The following is a 26,140-nucleotide window of genomic DNA, read 5'->3' as shown; positions in this document are numbered from 1 at the left end:
GAGAGGTTGATAGAGTACTCCAGAGAGGAAATCCCCTCAGGGACTGTTGTGGAATAATTCATTATCATATACATGCCGTTATACTCTGCACGGTCTACTTAGAACTGCTCTTTTTGGGATTTCACTACTTTCCTTGGGGAAATTAGCTCACCGTCTAATAAACCTCATTCTTTAGCAAATGTCTGTTGCATTGGGCCTACATTTCCTTCTTTAAAATTAATGCCTTTATACCAGTTGACATCCACAGGATATTTTTCGAGAACAATGCCTTTCCTTCCCTAGTGTATATAAACTATAAACAGCTTTCATGCCTCTTTACTTCTCATTTCCAAAAGCTAGACACACTTGTCTCTTTCTTTAAACATCGCTTCTTCTAACCTATTAAATGTAACTGCTGCTTGCTTCTGTATTCCTTTCATTACATTCATTAGTTTACGTTTTTAAAATGTCCCAAGGATGAAAAGTGCCTTATTTATTACCACTGTCTTTGGGATGCAAGTGGTAAATGTGGTATTTCTGGGTGTGGTCAAAGTAAGGAGCTAACACCTTCCTTCTCCAATGCCAAAAAGCAGGGAGAGATCAAAGCTGCAGTATTTATTGTTTTGCTAAAAGTTTTCTGCTACTCTTAACAAACCTCCTCAATAAGTTTATTTTTCAGCTTTGCAGCTGTTGAAGAGGGAAAGCCAATCCATGTTCCAAGAGTTCAGTTCCACGGAAATATCCACTTCTGGAACTATGACTGCCCAGTGGAGGAAAGAAAAGGTTCGTTTCTGGTACTGCCATTGCACGATGCTCGCTGGAGAGCCTTTGGCATTCTAGGACTTGACACTCTTCGGGACCAGTGTGAGAAAACCATCTTTCTGACCCATGAGATCAGTTTCTATCAGGTGGGCACCACCACAAAGCAATTTGTTAGACCATTCTTCAAACAACTGTGTAGGGACAGTGTGAATTTTATGTGTTTGGTTTCAGTAATTGCAAGATGTACAACTAAGATAAGAACCGTGGGTCCCTTTCTACTGTATATGGTGCAAGTGGTGTGAGCATAACACTTTATCAATATCTTACCGATTAGCATCTTATCTGTAATTGATTATGAGGTATCACTTAATCAATAATTTAAGCTACTCCAGACTAGTAAATTAATCGCACTTTTGTGCAAAGCCCAAAGATAGTAGCTTTTATTTCCTGAAGCTCTGAACCTCATGTTTGTGTTTGTTTCCATAAAGTGGCTTGAAACCTTCTTTTTCATATGATGGAATAATTATAAGCCACAGCAGTCTGGGACTTCTTTGGGATGCTCTTTAGGATCAGCCTCATTGTGGATGCACCATTTGGGCAGCAGGGAGCGCAGCAAGCCAACATTACCAGGCAATTTGGCAACCTCCACTGAGGAGCAACTTTGTCAGGTTCAGGACTTGGGTACTCTGGAGCTTTAGAGCATTATTTGATAAGGGATGTTTCACAGATACTTTTCAGTTTTAGAAGTTCTGATTAACGTAATTTATTCCAACCATTTTGCTTCATTTTGCTGCACAAACCTTTCCCCAGCTTTTTTCCCCAAATAGTACAGAACTGTCCAGCTTATTTGAAGGATTCTGCTTTCACAGGGAGTTTCTCACGCATTCAGCAAAGCCTACCACCATATCCACACACTGGAAAATGTTCTACAGATGACTGTTACTGCTCTGGACTGGTTGTATCCCAGGGCTCCCAGCATCCACAATGTCATTATGTACCTGGTGGAGCCTGGCAAAGACAAGGTACGCAGATCACTGCACTGAAAAGCCTGTAAGCCAGGAGCTGAAACACTTCTCTAGTGAGGACCTGCCATTTCTAGCTGCCTGTGATTTCCCAGTGGTTTTATTATAAAAACTGGGGTTTGCCTGAGATTCTTGTGCATGCCTGTGCAACAAAAGGGCTACAAAGGTAAAGAGAGAAGTTTTCTTGTCTAACGGAAGCCAGTCTTCATTCTTTTCATCCTCCCGTGTAACACAATCCAAGAACACTGCTACTATACCCCCTTGTCCGTGGGAAAGGGAATATTCTCCTGCTTCAATGCTCACAGCTGCATAGCAATGAATAGAGCAAAACCCCACACCTATCCATCCATCCATCCATCTGTAGCTTTGCTGTCTGGGACCTCCGCAGAGGGAGATGCTCTTCTGTGGAAATTCTGTGAATGTCAAAATTATGGTATTTTATAGGAAAAAAAGAATGCCCTAGCTAATGTATTAGCTCTTCATTCTGAACTAATGTCAGCAGCCAAGACATAAACACAACTCAGGAAGTGGCTGCTTCCCAATTAGCTAGGTTGTAAAGGCAGCTCCCTCCCTGCGGATCATATTCCAGTTGTTCAGCAGGCACTCAGGCCCTGGGAAGCTTGTCACTTCATGTACAAGTGAGTTAAGAAGATGAAAAGGGTATGCAATATTTAGGACTGATCCTGTGTCATCACAAAGTCTGTATGACATCTGCTGTAGCCATAATTCAGCTGCTTCCTCTGATAAGCATGGTTTATGTTGGCAGCTTTCTGTTGCCGTTCCAGGCTCTGCACTGTTCCCTTGTTAGCTGCCTGACAGCCAGGTCATTTTCTCCCCTCTGCGCTTTCCATGTGTCCAAGTACACCAACCAAACGTGACATGAGAAAGGGGATTGCAGGAGGATGGGAAAAAGAAGGGAAACCTCTTCTTGGCTTGTGGCTGTTCCTCAGTGTGCAGCCTGCGGGTGGATTAAACTGTCTGGCTGAGGGAGGTCCAGGGCACATTCTTCATGCATCTTGAGCGACACGCTCTGGGAATAAAACCAAGCACTGTTGGGAGATGTCTTTAAACCATCCCATTGCCCTTGAACGTACATAGGAGTTTCCTTTAAGAAATAAACAATTCCCTCCCTCTCCAAGCTTCCAAATGGCTGTTCCTTTCTCGGATGCAGCTAAACCTCCCTTTTCTCTCCAGCAGATACAGGACTATGCTCTGCGCAAAATTATTACTATGGATAATACAGGACAAAAAGAAATTCATAGCTCTCCTGTTCTTCTCCTCAGAAAAGAAAACTTCTTAAGGTAGGCTCCAGCACCTGCAGTCGAACTAGGTGACCCCAGCCTGCACCAGGCATGTCCACATTACATAAAGCCCATGGTAATGCAGCCCTGCAAGAGCATCTGGCTGTAGCGCTGCTCTCACTATCAAGGCTTCTGGTGCGTATGCATGTGATGCTGAATTATGAAGGGGTGAGCAGTATGTTCTCTTTGAGTTTAGGCCTGCAAAAACGTAAATTCCAACTTAATGCTTACCAGCTGAGCTGCCCAGCAAGCTCTACATCTGCTGTGAAAGGTCTGCAGGATTAGAGCCTACACTGAACCATTTTGCTCTTTAGAATAATTTGTCTTTTTTCCTGGCCATATTAGTCTCATCTCCTTCAATGATCAGTTTCCTTCCACTGCCAAGATCCTCACAGACTTGTCCTTTAAGGATATCATCCTTGTTGTCAGAGCTGGTTGAACAGCCGCTTGCTGTTCCAGCAGATATTTTTACTTCTTATAAAACTCTGTAGAACAAATGTCAATGCGGTTATAAACAGGAAACTGTTTTTAAAGCAAGGTTTGTTAAATTCTTATGATTTTCAGTAATTGCCTTGGCTAGGCAATATTTTCTTCCACAATGCTATTTTCTCCTTTTTGTATAAGGCTTGAATGATACTGAAAGCTCTGTGTATTTTGGTTTAAGGAATTTAACAATGGTTTAGTAGTGTAATACCTTTGTTTTAACAAGAGATGAATGGCATCTTACTAAAATATGCTAAATAAATTACCAAAAGAAACCAGAATGGTAACATCTAGTGCATTTTCTTCTCTCTATTCTTATTTCAGAGATTACCTGTTTAAGTGCATAGACAGTTCAGAGGTCATTCGCACTTCTGTCTATGGCGAATACCACATTGCAGCAGCTCTCCACGACCTGTCAGGGCAAGCTCTTGGCCTATTTGACATCAGCATCAGACACCAGCAGAAATTACCACCTCATGAACACAAAGACCTGCAGAAAATGCTAAAGATGGCCCAAGCTGCCTGCTCTGAGATACTGAAGATGTCTTTAGAGGAAACAGAACCAACCTATGTACTGGGTATTGTGCATACAGAGCCAAAATAGGGGGGGTTTAGGGGTGAAATTAGGAATCTTGTCTAAAGAATTGTTCCTACAAGCATGGAAAGACACATACAAACCTTTGGTACACATGAACTATTCCGGGGAAAGCCAAAGTCCTCAGCAGAGTGCAGTTAAACAGAATGTTTACATTTTGACTCTGTTTTGACTCTGGTGTTTTGTGCCCAAGTCCCACTGATATCAAAGTGCTTTGTTGCCTTCAGGGATCTAGCATGTCCTCCTCAGAACTGCCCCAACAGAGAGCAAAAGAATTTGAATCTCACAGTTAGCAGAATTACCTGCATGCCTGAACCCTTTGTAGTCTCAGGACCTCTGCTTGCACCTAAGGCGAGTTTTGTCTCCTTCTCAAGCACATACCTCTTTTTAAAGTTTTGTAGAATACTTGGGCTGTATACAAATCAATCAGGCAAGGAGACAAAGAGTTAATCATAAAGAGGGCAGAGCCTTTCAGTCAGTAACATAAGACTTGAGTAGCAGGTGTTTCTGAGCAGCTTCTTGCAAGGTTTGCTTTTGATTCCAGGGTCAGAACATGTGGCAAATTTGAGGCATGCGGGGATTCTGTTCCACCAGTTCATGCTGCAGGACCTGCGCAAGTGTGTCCAGAAACTCAATGCCCAGAGCTTTGCTGAAATAAAGAGCTATGCAGAACCACCGGCTCTGGTACATAACATAGTTAAGGCTGTGCTGTTGCTTTTCCATCCAAACTGGAAGGTCTCAGAGGAGATGGAGAACTGGAGTCAGTGTAAACTGGTGAGACTTCAAAATGTTGAGACTGTTTTCTGTTCTTCCTCCCCCAGAAAGATACAGTGGAATTTGACAAGGGTGAATTGGCAGTGAAATAATTCATTGCCTACAGATTTCCTATATCCTTGTCTTAGCCATCTTTACTTCTGTAACCCACTCTTAAGTTTTGCACCACCACCTGACTCTTTTTCTTCTCTGCATTGCAGAAACTTGATGACAATTTGATTCAGGAGATTTATTGCTTTGATCCAACTGCTGCATCTGTGCAAGATCAAGCAGACCTGCTGCTAGACTGCATTACTGGTAAATATCAGAAACTAATTCTGAGATTACCAAGACACACCTTAGCAATGAAACAGTGTCAGTGGCAACCTTCAGCTGAGTGCTTTTAGGGCCCTTGTTTTAGAAATTAACTTCCATTCGCAATAGATTAAACAACAGATAAAGGGTCCTGAATATCTGTAGTCTTTTTTGATCAGTAAAAGTCAACCTTTTAAATTTAGAATCAAAATTCCCTGCCTTAAGGGGAGCAGATCAGCTTTGAAACCTACCAGAACAAGCTATCTCATTGTAAACCTCCAGATAAATGTATCAAGAATTATGGTTCTTTTTGCAAGTAATATGTAAAGATATATTAAGAATGATGGCTCTTTTGGCAAGTAAATTTACTTCAGGCCTCCATGCCCTGCCCTGGGGACTGACCCAGCTCCAAACAGCACCATGATTGTGGGAGGACAGTGTGAGCCCTCCTCTTTGTAAACACCATCTGCCAGGTACTTAATATACTCACTGGCCATCTACAGGAGCTGGTTTTCAGTCTGTCTTTCTCTGTTTCAATGACTGTGGGCTTTTTTGGTGCCAGAGCAGTCAAGAGGCTATTATTATGTGCAGTATCTCTGCAAGAGAAATGACTGTTGTTCTGTTGAGATCTTTCCCTTGATGATCTAATGCCATCCTGAGAGGCCTGTTAAAAATCAAATGTGGACAAGAGTTGTTAATTTAGCTGGGGGCATTTATCAACACTACCCTGCCTACTGAGGAACAGTGAACACTTAGTGCAGTCATAGTTCCTTTTTGTGTGTTCTCCTCATATATATTACACTAATTAACTGGAAAGAACAAAGCAGGCCTAGAGCATCCAGTCTTCCTCCAGTTAGGGATGCAGATGTAACTAGAAAGAATGCAGCTTTGGCAAACTGTGGGTATGCTACAAAAGGTTGGTTTCCTGGGATGGAACTTATTTGGAGAGATCAGTGGTGTGAATACAGGCGTAACTCACAATTATAGGCGTTCCTTTAAAATTAACATCAGGTAAAGCTCATATGTTCCATATACGTGTGCTGTAACATAGAACAGAGCACAGAACCTACTCACAGCACAACCTTTAATGGTGTGATTCTGTGGTGACCTTTAATAGCATTTAGTGAAAGAGTTTTGAAAGATATTACTCTTAAATCTGAGCTTGGAAAAAAAAGCGCACTTTTCTTGGTTTTAATTATCAATTGTTTAGCATTAAAATACAGCAGAGCACTTTGTACAACAGGGGGCCTACCCCAATACAAGATAAATTATAATAAAAAGGCAGCACTCCTGTGCTTGGCTGCCACTGTTACAATAATGCTGTGTGCTTTCCAAAGCACCACCATTTTCCAGGGTGGGATCACTGTACTCAGGGAATGGTCCACTGATGGGATGATCTTGTGGTGACACTGCTTGTGGTTTTGAGTTGCCCTGTTGCAGTTACAGCTCTTCTTTGTTGCAGGGGTACCTAGAGCGGCGGTGCGGCAGCACGGCGGGGCTCCAGCCGAGTACCTGTATGACTGGGTACACACCTGCCTGTCGCTAGCAGAGATAACACGGAGCTTGGATCATGAAAAACCCCTTTAGCCCCTCTCAGCATCCAGTTCTAGCGTGTCTCCGATTAAATCTCTGAATTCCTCATCTAACCTTAGCAATTCTGGTATTTGACATCTGTTAGTTGACATCTTTTATTAAGTTAGCTGTTGTTTTATTTATGTTTTACACATAGCCACTAAGTATTTGTTGTAAAGATGGTTGGAAGTCTGTCAGAATTAAGAAAAAGCAATAAAAAGATTAAAGGAAACAATTTTGCTAGTATAGCTAGTAAATTTTAAAAGCTTGATTAAAAGCTTTGGTTTTGGGATTTTTTTAATTAATTCTGATGGGAAAGAGAGATAAGCAGGGATGGCTTGATGACTACCAAGCTACAATGCTCATAAAAGATACAGCAAAAATTTCCAGGATTCAGTCTCCTTAAATTACTCTTTAGGAATAATTTTAAGTAAAGGTTGTTGTTCATCAGCATTTTGTGAAGTTCTGAACACGCTGTAGAAAAGCCTTACACTTTTAATATAGCAGAAAAACCTTTCTTATTGGGATAAAGCTTGAGATTACCACCAACAGCACTGTCGGTAGCAAGATTTCATCTTTCCAATAACGTTTCTTTCGGCAGAATCACTTTTTTAATAAAATGTTGGGAAATTAAACTCCTCTTTCTTTCTTCAGTTGGCAACAAGCGACACCTCCAGGTAGGCGATGTCTGGGCAGGGACAGGGTGGCTTTGCACCCCCCGGGGGTGGGGGCGTAGGGAGAGCCTCAAGGGGGGCTGCCTGCCCCAGGGGTCCCACCGGCCCTGGGGGTGCCTGCCCGCCTCGGGGTACCTGCCGGCCTGGGGGGTCCCTGCCCGCCTCGGGGGTCCCGCCGGCCTCGGGGGTGCCTGCCGGCCCCAGGCCTACACAGGCCTTTCCGCCCGGCCGCGGGCAGCAGCAGCCACTGCCCTGAGGAGCTGCCAGCGCCCTCGGCTCGGCTGGGCTCGGCTCGGCTCCGTTCGGCCCGGCCCGGCTCGGGCTCGGCTCGGCTCCGTTCGGCCCGGCTCGGCTCGCAACAGCCCTTCCCCCCCCGGCACTTTCGCCACCCGCCAAGGAGCCGTTAAAAACTCGCCCCCCGCCGCCGGCCCCCGGCGCCCGCCCTCTGCCTCCCTCCTGGAGCGGGACCGCGGCGCGGGGCGGCGGGGGTCCCCGAGCCAGCGGGGGGCGTCTCGGCCGCGAGGAATCTGCGGCTGCGGAACGGCGGGGCGGCTTTGCTTAGCGACGGCAGCGGCGGGGACAAGATGGCGGCGCTGAGCAAGCAGTGAGTGACGCTGGGGCGGGGAGGCCCCGCCGCGCCGCTACCGGGGGCCTCGGGTCCGAGCGGGCCGCGCTGTGCGGGGCAGCCGGCCGGGGGGCGCTGGGGCGGGTGCGGGCAGGGCCCTGCCTGGGGCCGGGACTCGCTGCGGTGTTGCCGGGGCTCGTTTTCTCTCTGGGGAAGTCGAGCCTCATCAGGAGGCCGCGGGTGCCGGGGGGGGGAATCCCGCGGTGGAGATTGCTCATTGTCAAAAACGTAGGAGGTGTATGTGAGCGCAGAGACTGGCTGTGTCGGCCGAGGAGTTCTCTGTGTGTAGTTAATCAGTCTCTGCATGACATGATCTGACTGCCGATCTTGTGTTTTGCCGTAGCTGTGTTTGCGGGTTGGTGGTTTCCATCGCCATGCAAAGTAGGTGAACTTACTGCTCCGGCAAATGCAGTTATGGAGTAGCGCCTAGCGTAGACTAAGACAAAATCTGTGCAGGTTAAGCAATAGTAATTCCTTACTTCTCAGGACAAAAAATCACTTGGAGAGCTCTGGACAGGGGAGATTTGTTCTCTAATGTAGGAGGATCATTGGCACCCAGAAACTGCGTGGAAAAGGACAGCAACAGCTATGGGAGAAGCTAGCAACCATATGGCAAGGCTGAGCACGCTGCTGGCAACACTACTCAGATCTATACTTAATACGTTATGTTGATGCTGATCTTTTGTTTCCAAAATTGTGAATGGTAGATGTTTGTTTTGAAACATCCTCAGTGTTTTGTTGTAAGTAATGGTAAAGGTAATTTTTATTTTTTTTCCCTAGATATGGGCTCATTATGCCAAAAAAAATGCCGCAGAAAAATCTTGTTTCGAAGAAACTCTCGGTGTTTGCAGATGACTCTGATGAAGAGGTCAGTCCAGCCATTTTCTTCTGAAATTTGGCTCATATTCTCCAAATTCCTTGCTTATAACCCGTAATGCTTGCATCAGCTTGTGGCAGTGTTACTAAGACATATGTCATGATTTTGGATTTGGGCATGAAATAGATGTTTTCTTTAGCACAAGTTACATAAAGTGTAACATCACTTCTTAGTTACTTCCTGTCAAATCTTCCAGAAGTTGATCCCATGTGGGAACCAGTTTGCAAGAGTATCTAGCTTGTAAATAAATTTGTTGGTTATTGCTGGTAAATACGACTGCAAATAGAAAAACAAGCAGTAATCAACAGTCCTTTCTCAGATACTTAAGAGTGTAGTAGTGAAGTGTATTTAATCCTTTAGTTCATTCCATCCAAATTTGATAGAACTCATTTATGATGTTCAGCCTCACTGTAAACAAAAGCAAAGCTTTAAAACCCCAGAGTTCTAAAGCGAAAAAAAAAAAAAAATAAAGTAGGGGCAAGTAATGAGAATTACTTGTAGTTCTGGAATTACAGTACTTGCAGTATTGGTACACAGCTTTTCTATGATCACAGAGTGTGTTGATACTTTGTGATGTTTGACTACATTGTGTGATGTCGGTAAGTGTTCTTTTCCATAGTCTCCTTTATTTTTAACATTTTTAAAGTATTACCTTCAAAATACTGGCTTCCTGCCTGTCCCAGTAGAGGGTGCTGTACACTATAAAAGTTACACTGCTGGATTAATGCTGTGAGTATGGGGAGCGTCTAAGAAGTGGTGTAGTATATAGGCTGGTTTGGATACCTTACAGAAACCCAACTTCTAAAACAGAATTTTTGAAGGGTATAAGCCAGTAGCTTTATAGTTTACAAATAAAGAATAGAAACTTGGATTTGTGGAGATGAGCTCTCCATATGGATGGAGCTTTCTGGACATAATGTTACAATTTATGGGTTTTATTGATCTGGAATTACTTGTGATAATTTAATCATAATGTCATTATGTGCATATTTAGCTTTTTTCCACAACACCTGGAAAATAAATTTTACATATACCTGTACTCTAGAATGTTAGCCTTTAAGAAGTTGAAATTTAGAAACAGAACCTGTGTTACAGAAATGTTTTTACTGCTCTGGAGCCTCACACAATGCTTGTTCCTTTGCGTGGTTGAAAAAAACCAGCTAATAAAGCTTCAAATAATCTTTGTCAGTTTCTGACTCATATTATCAAAACATTTATTTTTAAAATGAACTAGCAGTTGTTATTTTTATATCACAGAAAGCCTGAATCTAGCAACTCCAAGTCTCTGTGTACCTGCTTCCATGACACAATCCAGAATGCTGCTGTTGAAAGTACCTGAGCTCCCTTTGTACAGGGCATGACAGGTTTGAGGGCCTTTCTAGTGATACCCGCTCAGCCCTCAACATTAAACTGCCTCCATGCAGCTTAAAGGACTTACAGGAAACAGAGAGGACAGGAGCACATCTTAATCCCATCTCTTTCCTTGTTTAGCTGCTGTCCTCAGCGCGCTGGGGGGTGCGTCTGTCCACTTGAGCTCATAGCTGGCACTGTAGCTCTGAAGAGAGCCTTTTGTTTAAACGGTGATAACAGTGGATCTGCTGTCCACCGTGGTAGGAGTGCTTTCCCTGTCAGTTTGGGATTTGTTGCCTTTCTCTTCATTAAGGGACTGACCCCACATTTTCGAGATCCCAAGAACTGGCTTGATTTAATCTACTATCATCAAACATTACATGGTAGGATTATAAATCTTCCTGAGTATGGGGCTATCTTGCATTTTTTCACTTTACCATTTTCTCATAATATCTAAACATTAAAGCAAAATAATGAATTCTAACAATAGTAACAACATTAATAATAATGTATGATGTGGTCTGCTAACTTTTAGCTTAACAGCTCAAGTATCCTCCCTTTCAGAAAGGCTGACAGGTTCACTACCAGAGTCTGTTACAAAGACTCTTAAAAGTTGTCATGCTCATCAGTATGGTACATATCCAGCAAAAAGTAATAATCTCATAACTGCCTCTATCAAAGAAGATATTTTTTTAAAAAAAGCAAAATTACTTTATTAGTTCAGTAATAATTTCAGAGCTTTTCAAGATAAGGAGCAGCATTTGGGAGGGGTTTCATTTCCTGTCTGCTACCTTATCAGTCAGAACTACATCTCAAATGTCTGGAGATTATGTATTTTTAACTGAACTCTAATAAAGTTTGTGCTAGGAAATCTGCACACCTGACTTGGTCTGTGATTATATATTAGACAACAAACTTCTTCTCCCTTTTAAAAAATGTTACTATGCATATTTCATTAAGATTTTGCCTGCACCTTTGCTAAAGGAATTTGAAAGGGTTCTTGCTGTGGTTAAGTACGTTAATGGATGTTAGTTGCCAATAAAGATGGTCTTTGGGTTAGTTTGTAAGAAGCAGAACATCTGGAATGGGAATTTTACTGAAATTCAATGTTGACTGGGAAAAAGTAAACCAGGTGATTACAGCCAATATATTTCTGAGTTACTTGCCTTCAGAGTTGTTGCTGTCTTTAAAAACTGGAGGGAAGGTTGTTACTCTTAGGAAAACTTGCTGTAGAGAAAAGTTACAGCAACAAACTGGTATGTTAGAAACAAGTTTCCATTCTGGTGTAGTTATTTATGATATATCAATTTTCTCCAAAAGTACTGTTCCTCTTATTCATGCCTTGCATTTTCAGAGGTGGCTTGTCACTATTCCCAGTGCACTGTTCCATGTTCTATTTTATCTTTGGAATGTAGTTGAAAATATCTCTGTTGTACAGCAGGTAAAATGTCTGTTTCTTGATTGTATCAGAATCACCCAGCATACATTCCTGTACCCTACCAGCCTTTCAGAACTGATTTGTTGCTACAGGGTGTAAAGTGTAGCTGAAAAAATAACTGTTCATAGACACAGTAGGTGCTAAATTCAGGAGAGAGATTGTGGAGTCAGTTTGGATAGTTCTGTGAATGGATCAGCTTGATGTGGTGGTGGTTTTTAGTGACCATCTGAAAGATAAATGGAGTGTTTAAGCAGGCACAAAGGAGACTGAAAGCAAGCAGAAAACTATCCTGTTGTAGACTCAGATACTGGATTTTGCTTACAGATCCTTCTGTTCACTTTGCAACTTTGCAAAGGATACAGTATGACTAAAAAAAAAAAATAAATAGATTGGCCAAGTAATGAGTATTGTTGATGGCCAAAGTTTGTGCAACAGTTTTCATGCAAGGTAAGATGAAGTAGGCTGAAGGAGCTCTTAGGAAAGAGATTACTGAGAAGGAAGTAGAGAGGAATAGCTCAAGATGATGTGTGTAAAATCAAGGATGATTCAGAGAAAGTAAAATGATTTTGCCATTTCTCATAATTTGAGCAGTAGGCTATATTATGGAATTACCAAGTAACTGGTTTAGTCTAAACAAGAGGAAGTGGGGAGGTTTTCTCCACACAATGTATCATTAAGTTGTAGAACTCATTGCAATGGGATATTGTGGCACTGCCAAAAACATAAATGGATTCAGAAATGGATTAGTCAAATTAAGGGATGCTCTTGGTGTCAAACAATGGTCCAGGTGCATCCTCTGGTTCAGGAAGTCCTAATCTGGTTTCTGGAAGCTAGGAGGGAGTGCCAGGGAAAGCTAATTTTGTATGTGACTTGTTTTTCATGTTCTTTCTCCTAATCTTCTGCTAGTAGCCACGACTGCTATGAATTGAGGTGAATCTGGTGCCTGACTTGATTTCCCCACCCTGTGAAGGTTTGGGTCTTGTGTGTATTTAGTGGTCATCCATGTGCAGGCTGTAGTCGGATAATCTAGGTCTCTGTGAGGACAAGCCTTAACAATTTACTACTAATTACATATAAATTCATATACACGAGCATATAAGTAGCTCGTTTTAAGATGTCTTGATACCAAAGTGTCATGAATGCAAAGATCTCACAGTCTGGGATTCCTTACGTGATGCGAGAAGAATGATGTGAGCAGGGTCAGATCTCAGCCTCTCAGAGACACAGCCACATCAGGCCACAGACTTGCAGCAAGATCCATTGAAACACCTGCAGGTATCTACACTTGAGTTCCCAGAGCTCCGTCTACACTCAGTAGAGACACAGGTACACGTTACCTCATGCTGAAGTAGATACCTAAAATCAATGAGGTGAATTTTGCTCTGAAAGTATCTATTTCTCAGTCTTGATAACAATAAATTGCTCTTGGACTGGCTGGCTCACTATACATGTAGGCTTTGCTTTTGGTGAACTGTCTGACTGTGCTTCTTTTACGTGCTGATCAAATAGAGCTCCAAATTATCCTGCTCTTGCTGTTTGGTTAAATATTTTTCTATGCATTCAGTTAAAACTATATGGTTGTAGTGAGAGATTAAAATCAAACTACGTATGATCTGCCTGACATCACTGAAGCATTTAATTTCCCTTTAAAATGTATTTCACTTTAAACAAAGGTAATTTATTTTATGTGTCTACTGCAAAGCAGCATGTAGAGAATTCAAAAGGGCAATCTAAAGGGCAAAGCCCCCTCCTGGTTCTTTTGTAACTGGTTATATTAGAGCAGAAGCATCATTTGGTTTTAAAAAAAGGAATGGAGTGACATCTTACATTCTCTTAGTAAGTACCATGCCTGGAGTTCTGGTAGCAACCACAAATGCTTGTCCTTAGGAGACAGGCTGTGCAGCTAATATGAGATACTCCATTAGTAATAGCTATTATGTCAGAATTTGTTGGTCTCGTACTTGTGGCAGTCAGTGGCAAAAAACAAGTCAAGCATCCCACATATACTTCAAGACCATCTATTAAAATAGTTGTGACTTTTTTACAAGACATTCTGAAATTCAGATTTAAGGTTGTAACTTCCTAGAAAACAGCTACAACACTGAGAATGATACTAGTTACAGACTAAGACTTGTTTTCTGAGACTATGCTTAAATGGTGCTGCACACTCTGCTCCAGAAATGATGTCATTTACAGCAGCGGTTTAGGAGGAGTTCTGAAAACCCAATGTCAGCAACTGGCTTTTTTTCCCCAAGAACAAACAAGTAGTAACTCAGAATAAATAGAGACCGAGTATTCTTTAAACTAGGCACATCTGGGTAAAACATTTGCTATCCTGCTTTTGGTTTGATTTTCTAAGAGCTTTATGAAATCCCTTGTCTGATGTTTGCCCATAGTAAGTTTCTGAACTTAGATGGGGTGCTTGTCTGCAGGATAAAAATAAGGTAGCTTAAGCACTTAAGAACCTGAAAGAGACTTGCAAATACACAAAGGAGATAAGAAATGGGAGAGAGCAATGGGAAATAACAGTAATTGGGGTAATTTCTCTCCCCCCACCCTTTCAGGTGTGCACAAGGTATATTCCATGGTCTCATAGGAGTGGTAGGCTGGAAGGTCTTAATTTCTAAGAGTTTCTTGATTTGCATGGATTCTATGTGTTTTGACAGGATAGGGTTAAAACATTTTCTCCTTCAAGAAAATATTAAACTATAAGCTTTGTGCATCAGAAGAATAACGACTGCAGGGAAGGAGAAAGTGTGAGACAGATTGCTGAGCTTATAGGGCCTTTAATAAATGGGCAGTTGATAAGTAAAAACAATACAAAAGAACGGGAAGTTCTCATCTGTCAGAGCTCATAGCACAACAGGAAATTGTCCACCATGAACCATTAGGGAAGGTGTTTGTTTTGTGTAGACTTACTGCCACTCTAGACAAACAAATCGCAGGTGTACTTCTTTACAATTACATGTACAATAATGAGGATCATATATTACTTTTGTGTATATGTAATCTTTGTAGATCAACAGGTTTATTTCACATAGGCAGAGAAAACTTTCTAAGCAGTATTAAAAATATTTTGGTGGAATAAAGCTTATTCTGTAAATATAACTGCGGAACTGAGCCCTTGCTTTCTGGCGTAATGCAGGAGAGATTCCTTACTGTTTAGGGATCTTTCTGTAAAAGCAGTCAGTGTAAGTATCTGATAAAGGAAACCTTCAGTGATGACCCTTAGTATGTCAAGCAGAGGACCATCTTCCTTCCCAAGAGCCAGGAGGAAGTCTAGGTCTTCTGTGTAATGCTGGTCTGTGTCCCACTGCCAACTTAAAATAGCTCTTTATATTAAGAAGTTTATACTGGCTCATTTATAGCATTTTTAAAAGAAAGCATAGGACATAAAAATTAATTACAGTATTTTAAATGTGTCTCAACGTCAGCTCTTCAATCTTGAAATCCAGAGGTAAATACTAGATGAATGGTCAGGTTTCTTGTAGGTTGTTTTAAACAAAATAGTCCACTATCTACTTCCATCAGCCAGCCAACCAACCAGCTACAAAAATAAATAAGAAACTCTATCCCATTCTAGCCCAAACAGTCAGCAAGGTGCCGCATACAGGGTGTACCGCTGATACAGCAGTGGGCTCTCGGAGTGTGTTGCTGATGTTTACCAAGCCCAGCTTCCTAAAGCCTGAAGCGTGGTCTGCTTCCTTACCTGGTCACCTGCAGCTGGGTGGGACAGAGGGGCTGCGTTCTGCTGGTGAGCGTAACTGCAGCCGCGAAAGTGCGTATCATGCTTTCCCTTTGTTACTGTGGTTTAACCACAAGGTTTAACAATTTGAAAGCAGAGATGGATGTTATTTGAGTCTGTGTGTAGCAATTAAAGCACCAGAAAAAGTTGGAATATGTGCCCTTTCGTGTGCCCATTTTTACTTTAAACCCCTCACTTGGAGTGGGCTAGGAAGGAATATTTTGAATATTCTGTGCCTCGGGATTTTCTGTTTGTAATATTACTTAGGAAAGTGAGTACTAGCGTGTTTATGGGAAGCGAGCAAATGTCTAGAATTCAGTGGGTGCTATTACGTGATACCGTATGTACTTCTCCAAATACCGACTGTGTTGCTGTAGCACCTTCTCTTGCTGAGTTTAGAAGTATCTGGCACTCCTGTGAGAGAACCTTACTGCCTTTTATTTTTTATTTTTTTAATTAAAAAGAGCTAGAGACGCTTGCAAGTCATTTTAGTATTCATGGTTTGCAGAGCAGAAAAATACCCCTTAGTGATGGTCACTGTGTGTACCTGTTAGTCCTGTATGACTTGGGAACTCACTAACAATCTTAACCACCCTTGGTGGGTAGCAGAAGTCCCAAAGATACTGTGTTCCTGTGGTCTTGCTGAAAATTAGCAGCTGGGTGAAGGGATGAACACAGATGAGAATTTGTGATTTTCATCTTTCTCAGCATTGAGGAGCAGCTGTTGACTGGCTGCTCAACACTGGGCTGGCTTTTGGTCACACACGGTGTGGCTCACCTGCCAAATGACATAGGCACCCTGTCTGAGGAGGTGATAGGGGAAATAGAGACAGAGGGCACAGTGTCACATACCATGAAACTCCATTAACTGCTGCTCATGGCACAGCTTGTTCCCTGTTTCTGAAATTAACCAGTAAAAAAAAATATTTGGACTATTTACAGTCTGTCATATAGAAAACTGTGGAAAAGCAGTTGGGTTTTTTTCCTTGTTGACACATCTGTTAAAATCCTAGTAGCATAAAAAAGAGGGGCCATATCATGTTATTTTCAACATCAAATGAATTCAAAAGCCTCCTTGTTCAGGGGATCTGTTTTTATTTATATGGTACTAATTCTGTTTCATTGTAGAATATCCTAGTCCTCGCTGCCAAGCTCCTTGCTAGTTCATTTCCATTTTTAAATTTTATTAAGAACTGATTACACAATCTCTGTCTTTTTAGAATGTGATACAGAGCACATATTAGTCAAAGTTGCAAAACGTGGGAAGCTGCCAAATTGCAAAAGGATTTTTCCCTTCTATTTCTGCTTTTTAAGATTAAGAGATAATTCATTACATAACCAAGGATACGAGTTCTGTCGTTTATAGTGAATCAATAAACAGTATTTGTTGGTTGAGAAAAAAATAGATGTGCAGTTTACTTCAGCACTAATTAATAGACATAATAAAATGCAAAGCTTTTCTTAAAAGACAGTATGATTAGAAAACATGTTTTTGGTAGTGGATATGTTTTTCCTAGGAAAGATTAGGATTGCTATTTCGTAGCATATTAATCTTCAGAAATTAAACATGAATGATTGAAGTACATGCTGTTCAAATCAGCAGTATTCGTATTTCTAAAAATATGAACTGATGGTACAGCTCAAACCTGAAATAAGTGCCAAATCCTTTTGGATATTTGGTTTTTTGCTATGAATACAGTGTTTTCCATGTGATTGTCAGTAAGAATGTCTGCTCGTGACTGCTACATCTCTGATGACATTTATGTGCTGGAAGAAAGAGTATGTATATCCTGAATAGCACCTATCTCTTTCATGGACTATTAGAAATATAATTTAAAAAATAATCAAGAACATTTATTCTTCATTATCCACAACATATAATTCCCAAGAACATTAAAAAATTTTTGATACATAAATTGGTAGGAGGGGATAATTCACTTTCTGTTGATTTAGGGGATTTGTTTTCTGCATTTTCTTTTTTCTTTTTTTTTTTTTTTTTTTTTTTAATGGCAGAAACTGAAAGAATTGTGGTGTTCGGGCATGAGTAGATGTATTACAAGCATCCTTCTTCTAGGAATTTTTTTCAGTACTGGTTTTTGCTGTCCTTTGCTAGATGGTTTGCCTGCTGATATGCTAGTTTCTTGCATCAACAGACTGACCCTTGCCATAGTGGAGGGGTATGTCTTTTCTACCATTTTTTTTGGCAGTGGTTGGAGGAAGGCATGGGAACTAAACAGTTTTCACAGAACTTCTATATCTCTGAGCATTTCTTCAAGTAATCATGAGATTACTTGTTTTATGAAATGGCATGAAGTTTTATGCAGCTTTTGAGGTACACATATCATGGAAATAGCGTTCTTAAACTCATCGCCATTTTTGTAAGAAAAATGTATACACATATATAAGTCGAGGTACTGCAATATGTTGCTCATGGTAAAAAGACTGATTCATTGTATGCTTGTGGATGAACTTTTAGTTTTTCTTGCTTACAGAAAATCCCATTGATGTGAGAGACTGACCTATGTAATGAGGCTATTATATAGTTGTTCGTTAGGATAGTTGAAAAATAATATGAGCTGTGTCAATGTAATTAATTTTATTTCTGCAATGTTTCCTTTTTGTAGCCATCTGTTGGTGAAAGTCTTCAGAAAGAAGCATTGAAAAAACAAGCAATGAAACAGGTAAGATGCGGTGGGGACTCTTCATGCCCATGACAGATTGAGAAATTACTGCATCATTCCCTTTCATTAAATAACTGCAGAAACATAATTGTGCAACTTCAGAACTAGGGTTACCCTTTGTCATGGTTTAACCCCAGCCAGCAACTAAGTACCATGCAGCCACTCGCTCACTCACCCCCCACCAGCTGGATGGAGAGGAGAATCAGAACAAGGTAAAACCCATGGGTTGCAATAAGAACAGTTTAATAATTGAAATAAAGTCTAATACTACTGCTACTAATTGTAATGAAAAGAAAGATAACAAAAAGAGAAAGAGAAATACATTTAAAAAAAAACAGCCACGTGATGCACAGTATGGTTGCTCAGCACCCACTGACTGATGCTCAGCCTGTCCCAGAGCAGTGACCGGCTCTCCCGCTTCAGCCAGCTCCCCTCAGTTTATATACTAAGCATGACATCATATAGTATGGAATATCCTTTTGGCCAGTTTGGGTCAGCTGTCCTGACTGTGCCCGTTCCCAGCTTCTTGTACCCCCCAGCCTTCTCGCTGGCAGGACCTGAGAAGCTGAAAAGTCCTTGACTTAGTTGTTTCTAAGTAGTGTTTATACTAAACCCATCGGTGTGTTACCAACATTATTCTCATACAAATTCCAAAACACAGCACTGTATGAGCTACTAAGAAGAAAATTAAGTCTATCCCAGGTGAAACCAGGACACCTTTTAAAAAAATTTTTTGTGCATTGCCCTTTGCAGCACAAGACTCTCTTTAAAACTTGACTTGAAGTTCTCAGAGTATTTCCACTAGCAAAGATTTTGTTTCACTTTTCTGGGCAAGATTTTTCTTTTTGAAATTCTTCTGGCTATATCAGAGTAGCTGAAGAACTACCCAATGAAAGCTGCATGAATGAGGTTTAACACAGAGCTAGTAATAATTTAAAACACAATACAATTGCTGTTTATTCAATGCAAGCACTGAAATACACAAGAGGTTGAAGTTTGGTTTGTGCCATAGAATGCATTGATGAATTTCTCAGATGCTTTGTTTCGTTTGTAGAATATAATGTTACAAAGTATTGTTTTTTAAATATTTATATAGATACCAGCAGTGAGCTTTTTACTGTAATCGAGAAATAAATTGTACAGAGAAAACACTAATTTTGACATTCTAAATATTCCAGACTAATAAGACGTAGTTAGAAGAGAAAGATACTTACGCATCATGTGTTTAACATATCACTGTTTTTAAATGGAGGTAATACGTGCCTGAGAAACTTGTATGGTGGTGGTTCAGCATTCCTCTTCTGTCATCAGGAGGTCTGATCCAAGGGTTCCCCTAGTAGTTGGCTTTTTTTCTGATAGGGCTTTTAAGAACTGAACGGTTTCACCGTTCTTCCTTCCAACTTGACTGTACAAACAGAAGATAGAACTGTGAAATAGGGAATCGTATCCTGAATTACACTGGTATGTGTTTATTACGTGGAGCTTTGGGGATAAACTATAGATGAAAACAGATAGTAGAACTTACTGAAATGGTATTAACTTAATTCTTTTTCTTTAATAAACAGTAATCTGATGAAACAGTTTACTCATTAAGAAGTTTCCGGTACACTTTGCTTCCTGTATTTCCTGTAACTGCAAATACTGGTGATGATCTGGTTGTCAGTCTTCTCAATCCTGGTGAACAGTTCAAGCGCTCTGTATATCAGACTGTTTTTAATTTACACTCAATGTTCCAATGGATATAGGTCTGTTTAAATTACAATATAGAAATAAAATGTTTGAAAATAGTAAAAATTTCACGCTTAATTTTTTATCTTCTCCACCTTTTTTTTTTATTTAGACTAAGTTGGAGATTCAGAAGGCTTTGGAGGAAGACGCTACAGTGTACGAATATGACAGTATTTATGATGAAATGCAGCAGAAGAAAAAAGAAAGTAATGCCAGAGTGTTATCTGGAAAAGATGACAAAAAGGTCGATACCTGAAAATGTATGCTGTCTGTCATATCTTGGTGTGCTTGGAATAACTATGATGATTAACTTTTAAGCTTTGCCAAATGCATTTTCTCATGGGGCATGCAAGTATTGGGTTCAAATCCTGTTACATAAGGTAGTAATTTGCAAGAATTTTGGCAAAACTGCTAGTCATCAGATACTTCAGAGTCCTGATCCAGTGGTATTCGGGAAGGCAGCAGACTACAAGTTCCCCACCCAGTTTATGATGTACATATAGCATATCTTTCTGTGTGTTTCTGAAGAGAATATTACAATGGGATAATAAGATTAGAGGCAATGGGCCAGCAACAATACTACTTCTGATGATAAAGACTTTTTATTGTTAAGCCAATGAACATAAATCGTCCCCCCTCACTCACTAGTGTGCTTACTGGAGGACTGTTAGAAGATGAAAGTAACTTTCAGTGATGACATGTGAGCCAGTTTCCACAGCCCAAAGCCTTGTTTCAAAGCATTGCTGAACTATTCTGACAAGTGATATTTTCATTGTTACTTTTTCTGTTTCGTTCGAAAGCTCTTGTCAGGTTTTGTGGGTATAAAAGGAAGCTTCCCACTGCTTTACAGCAATAGAAAGCAAGACATTTACAAGACAGAAGACAGAGGGGTGAGGAATCAAAAAACATTTCCTTAAACTTGGAGCAAAAATCATCCCAGTCAGAGATGGGCTGAATGTTTTGATTGTATACAGCAGCCTCTTTTGTTATTAGGAAGCATGCCACATTAGTGACCTAAAATGGAATGACAGTTTGTTTCATATAGCTATCAGTTGGTGAGAGTATGTTAGACTAGCTTTTCTGTCAATTTTCTTCCATTACCAACTCTCTTCAACATCTCCATCAATCCAAATTTGTGTTCTCTCAGCACAGTACCTTTTTTCCCTCCTATTTTAGCCCAGATACATCCAAAATATCCTCAAAGCAGCTGAGATTAGAAAGAAGGAGCAAGAAAAAAGAATGGAAAGAAAAATTCAGAAAGAACGTGAAATGGAAGGAGGAGAGTTTGCTCACAAAGAGGCTTTTGTGACTTCAGCCTATAAGAAGAAGCTACAAGAAAGGGCTGAGGAGGAGGAAAGAGAAAGAAGAGAGGCAGCTCTTGAGGGTGAGATTCACACTGAAGTAATTCCCCTTAAAAAGAATTATGGCCTTGTACGTGATTTACAGCATTGTTATCTAGTCTCCCTGTGAGGCTTGAGGTAATTAAAAAAGGACCAGATAGCAGATACTGAATCAGATCCTACTTTGTCTGTTACTTTTCTTTGTGCACGTTACTAAAGGAACAGAGGAAGCTGTTTGTGTGTCAGTACTATTTGGGTCGCTACTTTTAATTTTTGAGGAGGGGCCAGTGTTTGAAGGAAGACTCATAAGCCTGGGCTACAATGATGCTTACACTTCTTACTTTAGACGTTCTGTACAGTATCCCAGGAATGGGTGTGAAGAATGGGATGTAGTATCATAAGATAAATCAGCTTGGAGCGGACCTCTGGAGGCCATCTGCTCCAGCCTCTTGCTCAAAGCTTGGTCTGCTCTGAGGTCACATCAGGCAGCTCAAAGGCCTTTCCAGTCTGGGCTTGAAAACCTCCAGGGTGGAGATTGCAGTCTTGGTGATGTCTTACCAATTTTGAGTTGTATCTGATGAGTATTTGTGGTACAGTAAATCCAGCCTTACTTTCTTCCCCTTAGCGTACCTGGATGTGACTAAACAGAAGGATCTCAGTGGATTTTACAGACATCTTTTAAACCAGAGGGTAGGGGAAGAAGAGATGCCTAAATGCAGCTTCCGTGAAGCCAGGTAGGATGCGATACCAGAACACGTTCATATACAAACCAGCTTCTTTCTGTTTGTGATTCCAGAGTCACTGGAACACTGTAAGAATTAGAGTACTAAAACACTGGTAGGGTAAGCTGATGGCTATACAGTTGATTAACTGAATTATTCGGAAAATGTCCAACGACCATCAGTGGTATATGCTAGAAGACAGAAATGAGCAGGAAAGGGATGCCATTTTAAAAGTATCAAGACAGTCATACTTGTAATACTGGCACGATTGTAACCTATATTTACTCTGGTTTACGTAATACTTGGCCATCTGCATTAAGTTACACGTTTTGAATCACTTTTGAAAATGTAAAATAACGAGCACAGAGGTAAGTCATAGGAAGCAATGTTGTGATATGAATGTGAATTCCTAACTTTGTACTTACTCCACATTTACAGGCTCATAAAAATAAATTGAGTGTTATGCTGTGGTAAAAGGAAATTAATCAAATATATAGGAAACCCAGTGGGAATATTTAAAAATCTTAATATATGCACATTCCAAAGTGATGTAATGAGATGAGGCTGAATGATTTCTGTAATTGAGATGGTGAAATTCTGCCCTGTGGATAAGTATGGTGAAGGGCATATGTTTGTTGTATGCAACAATTGATCATCTGAAACAATTAATTCAGGTTGAACCTCACCTGAGATAGGCCTTAAACCTGGATGTCAGTAGCTAATTGCTTGCTGTCAGAAAAAAACAGTGCAGCTTTCATCAAGAAATCTTCTGGATCTGAGATTGGATTATTAGAAAATATGATCTTAGCTTAAATGGAGAATGCAATCACAGTGAAGTTACTTGACTATCTGAAATAAGTTATGTCTTCAGCATAAGGATATGCCACCTTATTGGAAATAAATAGGGAAAAGCAGTGTAAAAGAACTAGGAAGTAAGAATCACCAACTCGAAGAAAAGCAAAACAGCTTCCTGAATTTAAGCAGAAAATGGGAAATTTGAAATCAACGGTTTTGTCATTTGAGACTTAAAGTATTAGTATACCTATGTGTTTGGAAAAACATCCTGTCTCAGGCTTTCACCAAAGAGAAATACCTCCTTGGTTTCACTGGTGCACAGAGGTTGCTACTGAGGTGGTTAAATTAATTTTGCATTTCATGATTATTATTTTTTCTTGATGAAATCTAAGGTACTCGGTTGCATCTCTTTTCTAAAAACAGTAGCAGTAGTGGTCAGCCCACTTGGTGGTCCATTTGATGTAATAGTTCTTCTTTTACAGCGCCTTCAGGATGATGTAGTTTTGTACTGTTTAGAGATCATTTGAAATGATGGTTTCTTAATCTTGCAAATCAAGGAAATGTTCCTTTTGTGAATTGTATATAAAAATAATTCAGGGGAAAACAAGTAGTTCAGGTGTATATTTTAATTTTTTTATGGTGGCACAATCTCTATTTTTAGTTCTCAGAATTTGCATCACTTGTCTCAAAAGGGATCCACCTTTGACTTATTTTAATTAACTGGATTACTAAATAAATTATCAAACTTTTCAGCATAATTTTTAGTCATTGTTCGTAGACTAACCGTGCTTTCAAGCATGCTTCAAACATTCATTCTAACTAGATTGTGTGCTGATTCACAAGAATTTACCACAGGCTGTTACTGTAGCTGTATGATTAAAAAGAAGAGGCGTGGCTTTTGTGAGAAAACATAACTTCCTTATCAGTCAGAAAAGAATGACAAAGCATAACCTTTCTGTCTACTGCCCAAATTGGTCCTCCATGGGTCGGCTTTTTTTATTTAAGAATCTACGAGCTGTTAAGAGATACTTATTTATATCTAGCCACAAGAATGAGATCTTCAGAAATACTGGATTAAAAAAATTTACTACTAATGGAAGCTATGTTCCTACTTCTGTTAGCAACATATACAACCTGCTTCTTCTCTGGATAATTATTTGACGTGAATACAGGAAAAGTAGCTTGCCAAAAAGCTTACACAAGAATACAGATCTATGTCTGTTTCCTTAGATGGAGGCTACAGATACATAACCATAGCCATTCTTCTAGGCATCAGCTCTCCTTCACCAATGAACCAAATACAGATACTTAATAGAAATCCTTTGTGCTGGATTCCTGGAACCTGAGCCACAGATACAGTTGCTTTCTTAGACTTTTCAGAAGCATCTTTTGCTTAAGTCCTGACCAGAACTCAGTTTATAGGAAAGTCTTGAGATTTCAGGCTGTGTAATGTTGTTTTTTCTCTTTTAACATTAAAAATGTAGGATAAAGGAAGAAAAATCTGAAAGTTCTTATGAAGACTCCAACCAAAGAAGCAAATGCCCATATGAAGGACAAAGACTGAAGCCCTCTGCTAAGAAAGAAAATAATCCAGATGCTGATACCGACTTAGGAACTGATAGTAGTGATGATGATAAGAGGGACAAAAATAGTAAAGTAAATTTGAAAAAGAAGAAAAGGAGAGGGAGCCCTGTGAGCAGCGAAGAGGAGGCTAAACATCACAGGAACCAGAGACATTCCAGGTCACCAAGCTCATCCGGTGTAGAGGAAGAGCTGTGCACAAAAGCCCAAACAAATCATCTTACAAAGAGGGGAGAGAACAGACCAAGCAGAAGAGGACATGATGAACAATGCAGGGAAAAAGATTATGACAGAAGTAGAACCCATGAGAAGAATCACCAAAGGGAAAGGGAAGAGCGACATAGATATGGGGATCACACTAATAAAGATAACTACAGAAGGAGGGAAGAGCAAGATGATAAGCAAAGGGGCAAGGAAAGAAAAGAGAGGGAGGGACATGGCAGAGAATGGCGGAAGGCAAAGGAGAGAGAAGAGAAGGGCTCAGAAAAGGAACGAGAGAAAGAAAGAATAAGAAATGGTAAGGGCAGGTATAATGACAGAGAGAAGGAGAGAGGAGAGAGATGCAGAGAAAAGGAAGATCATATGAAGGACAGGAGGGAGAAGCATGGTAGTGATGAGAAGAAATACAGAGAGAGGAGGGAAGGTACTCCTGCATCTTTAGAAAAAGATGGAGAGGGTGATCTGGAGAAAGAGAGAAAGGGAAAAGAGAGAGAGGTGGATGAGAAGGGAAGATCCAGCTCTGGAGTTTGTTCTGAGCAGAAACGTAAAGCTGGAGAAGGAGGGGAGAAAGAGGAGAAAGAACAAGCACAGAAACCACCTGAGAGCATGAGCAAATTTGCCAAACGGAGCAATGAAGAGACAGTCATGTCAGCAAGGGACCGCTACTTGGCAAGGCAAATGGCACGTGTCAGTGCTAAATCTTACATTGAGAAAGAAGAAGATTAATGTCCCTGTGGTGGACAAAAACACTTGGTCTGTCAACCAAGAGGATAAGCCACTGCTGCATGGACTCTGGTACAGAAGTAAAGGTGTATCCTAGCTATTTATTCCTGGCTTTCTTGTAAGAAACTGTGTGTGCCATAGTAGCAGAACAACTTTTGAAATGGATTAACGGATCACTTGACACACACCCTTAGTCTGTTTATACAGTTGAAATTTGGCTGACTCCGTCCACCCAGGCCTTCAGTACCCTGTCCTAGGTACTTGAAGGTTCTGGGACAGACCTAGGAGTGTTAAACAGTGTGAGGTGAGAATACTTGCCCGGGCAGCCCCGACTCCTGTCACCAGCTGAAACTGAGCTCTGCTGAAACAAAGGAGTTCTCAGCCCTTAGCAGGAGTCATTGCTGCCTGCTGATGCTCTCAAAAATGAGAAGCAGACCTATAAAAGTGGGGAAAAAAGCAAGAAAAAACGCCTGAATAACAATCTAGGACATTTCTATATGTAGTATGGTGTTTTGTAAGCTAAATGCATATTGATACATGAATTCTGTATTTATGTGTGGGCTTTGGTTTTGGGGACCCGATGTACAGAAACAAATAAAGTGTAAGATGCGTACTGGATCTTAATGTGTGGGTCTTTTTTAATGCTTCTGTTATTTTACAGCATTTTTTTGTGTGTGAAATGAGTCTCTTTTCATGTGTTATAGTCATATCTGCTTGTTCTACTGGAGGTAATATTTTATATTTGTCTATCAGTCTGTTCAAAGGTTCATATTCAAGAATAAAATTGTGTTTAAACTGTAACTTGGTAAGTAGGATGTCTGACTGTGGTCGTAGTTTTTAGAATACCTTTTCAACACTCT

At 40.5% G+C, this 26,140-nt stretch overlaps 2 protein-coding genes across 3 annotated transcripts in view; both read left to right on the top strand.

Annotated features, from left to right (window-relative positions):
- Window positions 1–7,014, top strand: part of EFCAB5 (EF-hand calcium binding domain 5) — a 41,786-nt gene extending 34,772 nt beyond the window's left edge. The window contains exons 15-21 of the mRNA XM_037373103.1: window positions 659–887; window positions 1,611–1,763; window positions 2,961–3,064; window positions 3,872–4,125; window positions 4,687–4,916; window positions 5,117–5,213; window positions 6,673–7,014. Of these exons, the coding sequence (XP_037229000.1) occupies window positions 659–887; window positions 1,611–1,763; window positions 2,961–3,064; window positions 3,872–4,125; window positions 4,687–4,916; window positions 5,117–5,213; window positions 6,673–6,797 (1,192 nt within the window). The 3' untranslated portion in view covers window positions 6,798–7,014. The remainder of the gene's footprint in view (window positions 1–658; window positions 888–1,610; window positions 1,764–2,960; window positions 3,065–3,871; window positions 4,126–4,686; window positions 4,917–5,116; window positions 5,214–6,672) is intronic.
- Window positions 7,015–7,844: 830 nt separating this feature from the next.
- On the top strand, window positions 7,845–25,898 carry NSRP1 (nuclear speckle splicing regulatory protein 1). Of its 2 annotated transcripts, none has more exons than XM_037373051.1 (7): window positions 7,845–8,060; window positions 8,862–8,949; window positions 18,116–18,172; window positions 20,013–20,144; window positions 21,077–21,284; window positions 21,866–21,974; window positions 24,242–25,898. In XM_037373051.1, exons 1-7 carry the CDS (start codon window positions 8,041–8,043, stop codon window positions 25,281–25,283), a joined length of 1,656 nt encoding a protein of 551 aa, XP_037228948.1. In that variant the 5' UTR covers window positions 7,845–8,040; the 3' UTR covers window positions 25,284–25,898. The 2 variants fall into 2 exon arrangements, with proteins under 2 accessions (XP_037228948.1, XP_037228958.1); XM_037373061.1 differs by lacking the exon at window positions 7,845–8,060 and adding an exon at window positions 8,314–8,462.
- Window positions 25,899–26,140: the final 242 nt, after the last annotated feature.

The sequence above is a fragment of the Falco rusticolus genome, chromosome 1, assembly GCF_015220075.1.
Source record: "Falco rusticolus isolate bFalRus1 chromosome 1, bFalRus1.pri, whole genome shotgun sequence".
Lineage (NCBI taxonomy): Eukaryota > Metazoa > Chordata > Aves > Falconiformes > Falconidae > Falco > Falco rusticolus.
Note: the sequence above shows the minus strand (reverse complement) of the source record. Positions and strands in the feature narration are given on the sequence as shown.

What these genes read in the sequence shown, in the direction of transcription:
- NSRP1 (XM_037373051.1), top strand. Translation starts at nt 8,041, where the DNA reads ATGGCGGCGCTGAGCAAGCA. An exon ending in AAAAACAAGCAATGAAACAG is followed by an intron (nt 18,173 to 20,012) that starts GTAAGATGCGGT and finishes TTTTTTATTTAG; the next exon opens with ACTAAGTTGGAGATTCAGAA. An exon ending in AAGAGAGGCAGCTCTTGAGG is followed by an intron (nt 21,285 to 21,865) that starts GTGAGATTCACA and finishes TCTTCCCCTTAG; the next exon opens with CGTACCTGGATGTGACTAAA.